This window comes from Geospiza fortis, unplaced genomic scaffold (assembly GCF_000277835.1).
Source record: "Geospiza fortis unplaced genomic scaffold, GeoFor_1.0 scaffold1272, whole genome shotgun sequence".
Classification (NCBI taxonomy): Eukaryota; Metazoa; Chordata; class Aves; order Passeriformes; family Thraupidae; genus Geospiza; species Geospiza fortis.
In genome coordinates, this window is record NW_005054776.1 from 77,047 (window position 1) to 83,855 (window position 6,809).

Genomic DNA, 6,809 nt, shown 5'->3' on the forward strand with positions numbered 1-6,809 from the left:
TCCTGGTGGCAGTGGGGCTGCCTGCTGGCAGTGGAAACATGGCGAACAACTCCCTGATGTGGAACCTGCAGGATCCTGCACTAATCTTTGAATTGGTGGAACTTGTTGGCAATAATACCTACATGCAGCAGTTTTCTTCTAGTCAGAGAAGAGGAGGAAGTGAAGACATGTGAGGGAGAACATCATGGTGGCACAAAGGTCAGTGGAAAAAGAGGGGGAGGAGGTACTCCAAGCGCCAGAGCCAAGATTCCTCTGCAGGTCATGGTGAGGACTATGGTAAATAAGCTGTTCCCCTGCAGCCCATGAAGTCCATGGGGGGGTGCAGAGATCCACTGCAGTCTGTGAGAGAAGTACTCACACCAGAGCGGGTGGATGCTAGACAAAGCTGTGTTCCAGTGAGAGACCCAAATACAGAGAGAGGGCCCATGCTCCCAGAGATAGAGAGACAGAGGGCCCTTGCTTCCAAACTAGAGCAGCCTATCCTTAGAAGACTGCATCCCATGGACGAGTGACCCACGCCGCAGCAGTTTCAGAAAGACTGTTTCTCCGTGGGAAGGACTCACATTGCAGCAATTTTTGGAGGACCGCTGCTTGTGAGATTGGAGCCATGCTGGAGAAGTTCACGGAGAACTGTGTCCTGTGGGGGGGACCCCATGGCATAGCAGGGGAAAGACACCCCTACCTGAGTGAACAGAAAAAGATCACGGATGATGAACTGAAGAAAACCCCCACGCCCTGTCTCCCTGTGCTGCTGGTGGGAAAGAGGGAGGGCTGTGAGGGAAAAAAGGTGTTTCAAATGCGTATTTTACTTCTCATTATCCACCTCTGACTCTGTTAATAATAAATATACCTTAGACCTTTAAATTCAAAGGTGTTTTGCTCTGGGAATGTTTTCTCCCAATCATCATCTCAACTCATAAGCCCTTTATTAATTATTTTTCCCTCTCCACTGCCCAATTCAAAGCAAAAGAGAGTGAGTGAACAGCCTTCCTGGGTGCCTGGCATTTTGCCAGTGTCAAAAGACAACATGCAAATTCAATGTATGAAAATCTTATTTGGTAGCAAGTTACTGTAGGCGATTCCACTGTGCTTGTACACATTCTTGTGTATAGGGATAAATAAAGTAGATTAATTCAGGATGGATAGGCAGGGCAGGCGATTTGGTGGGGGTGGCGTTGTATGTAACAGAGGGGCTGGAAGGTATGGAGCTCACATTTGGCAGTGGCACAGCTGAGACTCTCGGGGTAAGGATCAAGGGAAAAACAAATAAAGCATGGAGGCTACCCAGCAAGGATGATGACACTGATGAATTATTCTTTAAGGAACTAAGGGCCACTTTTAAGTCAACCACCCATGTCCTTATGGGAGACTTCAACTTGACAGATGTTAACCACACAGCTGGTACAAGCAAGTCCAGGAGATCCCTAAAACACCTGGATGACAATTTCGTGGTACAGGTGCTAAGGGAGCTGACTAGGAAAGATGCCCTCCTTGATTTGTTGCTTGTTAACAGAGAGGGTCTTGTGAGGGGAGATTGGTGGCTGTCTTGACCACAGTGACAACGAAGCGATCAAGTTTAAAATCTCTGTTGACAGGAGAAAAAGTGTCAGCAAAGCTTCAATCCTGGAAATGAGGAGAGTAGACTTCAGGTTGTTCAGGGAACTAGTGAGTAAGGTTCCCTGGGAAAATGCTTTTGAAGGTGCTGCGGTCCATCGGTGCTCGTCACTTTTTAAACACCATCTCCTAAGGGCACAGGAGCAGGCAACTGCCAAATGTCAGAAGTCAAGCAGATGAGGCAGAAGGCTGGCTTGGCTGAACAGTGATCTTCTTTTGGAGATAAGCAAAAAAAGAAGGTGTATGGACATTGGAAGCAAGGTCAGGTGACATGGGAGGACTACAGAGATACTGCTCGCCACTGTAGGGAGAAAATTTGTGTGGACAAAGCACCATTAGGGTTCAAGATGGCCAACACTGTGAAGGACAGCAAAAAGGGCTTTTTAATATGTTAACAGCAAAAGGAGAATCAGTGATAACATTGGTCTGTGGCTTGATGAATTCAGTCACCTCACAAACAGGCACACAGATGAAGCAGAGACATTTACTGCTTTCTTCACCTCTCTCATAAATACCAATGATGGCCTCTGGGACCCCCAGAGCCCTGAGCTAGAGGATCACAGCTGCGAGAATGACAAACTCCCAGTCAATAGTGAAATTGTGCAGGATGTGCTGCTCCAGCTGGATTCCTATAAGTCTATGGGACCTGATGAGATTCATCCAAAAATGCTCAAAGAGTTGGCTAATGTCATCGTGAGGCCACTCTCAATGATTTCTCAATGGTCTTGGGAATCTGGAGAGGTCCCAGTTGACTGGATGCTCGGTAACATTATCCCAATTTTCAAGAAGCACAAGAGGGACGGTCCTGGTAAGTACAGACCTGTCGGTCTCACTTCAATGCCTGGTAAAATTATGAAGACTATTCTGGGAGTTATTGAAAAACACCTGAAGGACAACGCAATCACTGATCACAGCCAGCATGGCTTCATGAGGGGAAAGTCCAGTTTGACAAACTTCATTTCCTTTTATAACAAGGTAGCCCACCTAGTTGATCAAGGGAAGCTAGTTAATGTAATCTTCTGGGATTTCAGTAAAGCTCCGTTTTAAAGCTCAGGGCTTCATTTTAGGGCCAGTACTCTTCAACATCTTCATAAATGACTCGGACACAGGACTCGAAAAGATACTAAGTAAATTTGCTGATGACACTAAATTGGGAGGAGCCAATCATTTGAAGTTTAACAAAGGCAAGTGACTGATTCTGCATCTGGAATGGGACAACCGTGGATGTACATACAGACTAGGGAACAAGAGGCTGGAGGGCAGCCCCTGGGAAGAGATCTGTGCGTTTGGGTTCACGGCAAGTTGAATATGAGTCAGGAGTGTGCCCTGGTAGTCATAAGACTCAACCAGGTGCTGGGGTGACTAAGTTCAGCATCATGAACCAGTCAAGGGAGGTGATTGTCCCACTCTGCTCTACACTGGTGCAGCCTCACCTCAAGTCCTGTGTGCAGTTTTGGACACCTCAATATAATAAGCAAATAAAGCCATTGGAGAGAATCCAAAGGAGGGCCATGAAGATGGTGAAGGGCCTTGAGCAGAAGCCATATGAGGAGTAGCTGAGGTCATTTGGTTTGTTCGGCCTGGAGAAGAGGCAATTGAGGGGAGACCTTATTGCAGTCTACAACTGCCTCATGAGCAGAAGCAGGCAAGCAGGCTGGCAACTGATCTCTTTTCTGTGGTGACCAGTCATAGGACCCAAGGGAATGACATGAAGCTGAGTCAGGGGATATGTAGCTTGGATATAAGGAAAAGGTTCTTCGCTCAGAGGGTGGTTGGACACTGGAACAGGCTCCTCAGGGAAGTGGTCACAGCACCAAGCCTGTCTGAGCTCAAGAAGCATTTGGACAATACTCTCGCGTCTGCGCGAAGAGAAAGCCCGGCCAGTGCCACGTGCACACTAGCAGCAGTCAGATGCGGACTGAGCCCTTCCCAGCGTAAGGGGATAGGCTGCCTCAGTCCAGACTGAAGTGAAGCCTTCTGGCGCCAGCTGATGAGAGTCGCGTAATGATGGACAGGAGGCAGGCAGGTCTCAGCAGCGGGGGGTTTATTAAAGCTGCAGGGATCTGCCCGAAAGGGCGGGGACTGAAGCAACTTATAAAGGGTGGCCGGGGGGGGGAATAAGCTTGCCCCCAGACCAATAACAGAACATTATAATATAATAAACAAAATATAATAACGAATCACGGCAGAGCATGGGTGGGGACTTGGGGATTTTGCCCAATCACCCTCGGCCCCAGATGGAAGGTTCTGGGGCTAGGGCAGTAGGCTGAGGGTGACGGACAGGGGGGTTGGCATAGCAACATAGGAGGGGTTAAACGATTGATATAAAATTTGTAACAAAAAGGCGAAAAGGTGGGAATAACTAAGCAACTGCAAGACTGACAGGGGTGGCTGAGGAAAAATGGGGGAGGGGGGGCCCGGGACAGGGGCCATCTTAAGCATATAGAACTTAATATAAAATAAGCTAAAAACGTATAAAACATTTAACATTTAACACTGAACTAAGGAAACCCGTGAACCCTCGACCAAACAGCACACGCACCACAACAGGGATGTCTTGTGCAGAGTCAGGAGTTGGACTCGATCTTCCTTGTGGGTGCCTTCCAACTGAGCATATTCTGTAATATTAACCATTTTTGGAGTTGAGATTTTTCAAAATAGTGGTGTTTTCATGTGATCTGCCTTTCAAAAATATCTGCATTGGTAGTTACCATAGAACACTGGCATGGCAAATTATTCTTTTGTTAGTGTTCTGTGTAAGTTTTTGTAAAAGCTGATGAAATTAGTATAAAAACATGGGCAGTTTTGGCGATTTCTCTTCATTTCTGTCTTTGTATTTGACCATAGGTGTACAGAAGAGAGGTGGAAGAGAATGGAGTAGTATTAGATCCTTTGAAAGCAACACATGCCGTTAAAGGGGTAACAGGGCATGAAGTTTGCCACTACTTCTGGGATGTTGATGTTCGTAATGACTGGGAAAGTAAGGAATCCCTTCTTAATCTTTGCATGTTTATCAGCAAGCATGTAGTTTATAGCATTGACCTAATATCTGTGCTTGTTTACTGATGGATTTTTATTTCCCCTCCCCTTAGCAACAATTGAAAATTTCCATGTTGTGGAAAATCTAGCTGATAATGCCATCATCATTTACCAGATGCATAAGGTAATAACACTTTGCCTGTATACAAACCTTAGTGAGACAGTCTGGACTATATGTGTTCTAATCTATTCTGAAATACTTTACCATCTTAACAATTTAAAATATTATCCAGAACAACAGTTTAGAACAATTTCTCTATTGAACTGCAATTTTGTAAATTTTTCAAACTTGGCTTAATAGCATACTTGTTTGTGTATCTATCTGATATAGTTTGTAATAACAAATGAGCACTGTTTTTAATCTCTTAAGTATATCACTGGCAGCAAGGCAAGGTTCATCTCATGAAAACTGAAGCAATAAATTGGCACTGAATACAAAGAAGAAACCCCTACCCCTCTATCATACATTTTGTTGCAATAATGCAAATTATTGTTGACCAGAATTAGCTGACATTCTGCCTTTGCATTATGAGATCTTATAATCCCTGGTACATTTGTTCTTTTAACTTCATTATGGTTTTCACCCCAAGTAGCTCTGATTTAGCTTTACTAAAATGTTCATTTGACTTATAACCCAATAGCTATAATCTAACAGGTTCTAAAAATTTGGAATGAAGTGTACACTCATTCATCTTGCATGATTCTAAGTATTAGTATATTCATATATTGAAACATTTTTTTTAAAAACTGGTAATGTGGTTATCTTAAAACTGATGGAACAGCAGACTGATTTTTGAACAACACAGTTGTATGAACTAAATAGTGTTGTGGTAAAAGCTAGACTTTTTACCCATATTGAGCTTCAGGAAAATGGCTTCTGTACAGTTTTGCTTTATTTTATGACACTTTGCTTCTGAAACGTTCTGTTAGATAATACCAATTTACCATATCTATTTCATTAAAGTAGTAACTTGTTTAAATAATATTTGTTAGAAGTATTTCTTGCGCTCTCTCTCACCATATTTATGGAGACATAAATAACTGTAGATGCTTCAATTTTTACTTAACCACTAGTTCAGTTTGTAGCTTACAAGTATTAATTACAATGTAAACCTGAGATTGAGAGAACAGGAGAGGAAGTGCCTCTTTCTGGTTGTCTACTGAAAGTCATTGCAACTTGGCTCCCTGCCTTTCAAAGGCCTTAAACTTTTGCCTTAAATTTTTAAAATTAAGTATAGCCATATAACCTGTTATACATCTGTACAACACCTGTGTTCTGCTTGAGTTTTCAAAACTGCATGAAATTACTAACTTGAATAAACTTTTTTACTTAAATAACATGACTGACCTGTTTTGCCTTGTTTGTTTTTTTCCTTTATCTAAGGATAGTAAATACTTAATTTGCAAAACTGGAAAAGCTTATATTCAGGTGTTTCTCTGCAGAGAGTGTGGCCAGCTTCTCAAAGGGATGTGCTGTATTTGTCTGCCATCAGAAAAATACCAGCATTCAGTGAAAATGATCCTGAAACATGGATTGTTTGCAATTTCTCTGTGGAACATGACAGTGCTCCTGTAAGTATTATTTTCATTCTATCAAGTTCTGCTTCAGAGATGCCATTTTTCTATTATGTGTTGTGATGCTCTTGCAATACTGGGGGGAGGGGAGTGAGATAGGGGGCATATTCAAAAATACATTTTGTTTATACCAGATGATACAATGACCTGATGAAAGCATTCTGAGCCAAAAACTTTCTTACCTTATCTCAACAGTTGGCAGATCTAAGGTGTTGCAGAAAATTGGAAGCAAAATTTCTGGTGAAAACTTTTTAAAGAATTGAGGTTCCTTCATATGGAATTGAATAAATAACTCTTCAATATTGCCCGACATGGGTATAGGCTTGTATAACTAGATATGGAATCTGTTAAACCTACATCTTACACAGTTCTGCCTTGGTTCTGTCAGACAGTAGCAATGATTGTTTTCTCTGTAGTGTTTCTGTGCTGAATACTATGCCATTGCCTGCTTACAAGGGAAAAGTTACTAACTGATATTTGTAAACGCTGATGCATTATTCATTAGATGTTTCCTTACTTGTCACAATAATTGAAATAATTCACTGTATTAAGCAAGCAGAAACTTGAGATTCAGGCATTTC

General features: G+C 42.6%; 1 protein-coding gene across 1 annotated transcript in view; it reads left to right on the forward strand.

Annotated features, from left to right (window-relative positions):
• LOC102041422 (ceramide transfer protein) overlaps positions 1 to 6,809 on the forward strand; it is a gene marked incomplete at its 5' end in the record, with an annotated part of 88,595 nt that overhangs the window by 75,362 nt on the left and 6,424 nt on the right. The window contains 3 exons of the mRNA XM_031065431.1: positions 4,462 to 4,594; positions 4,707 to 4,777; positions 6,097 to 6,225. Coding sequence (XP_030921291.1) covers positions 4,462 to 4,594; positions 4,707 to 4,777; positions 6,097 to 6,225 — 333 coding nt within the window. The remainder of the gene's footprint in view (positions 1 to 4,461; positions 4,595 to 4,706; positions 4,778 to 6,096; positions 6,226 to 6,809) is intronic.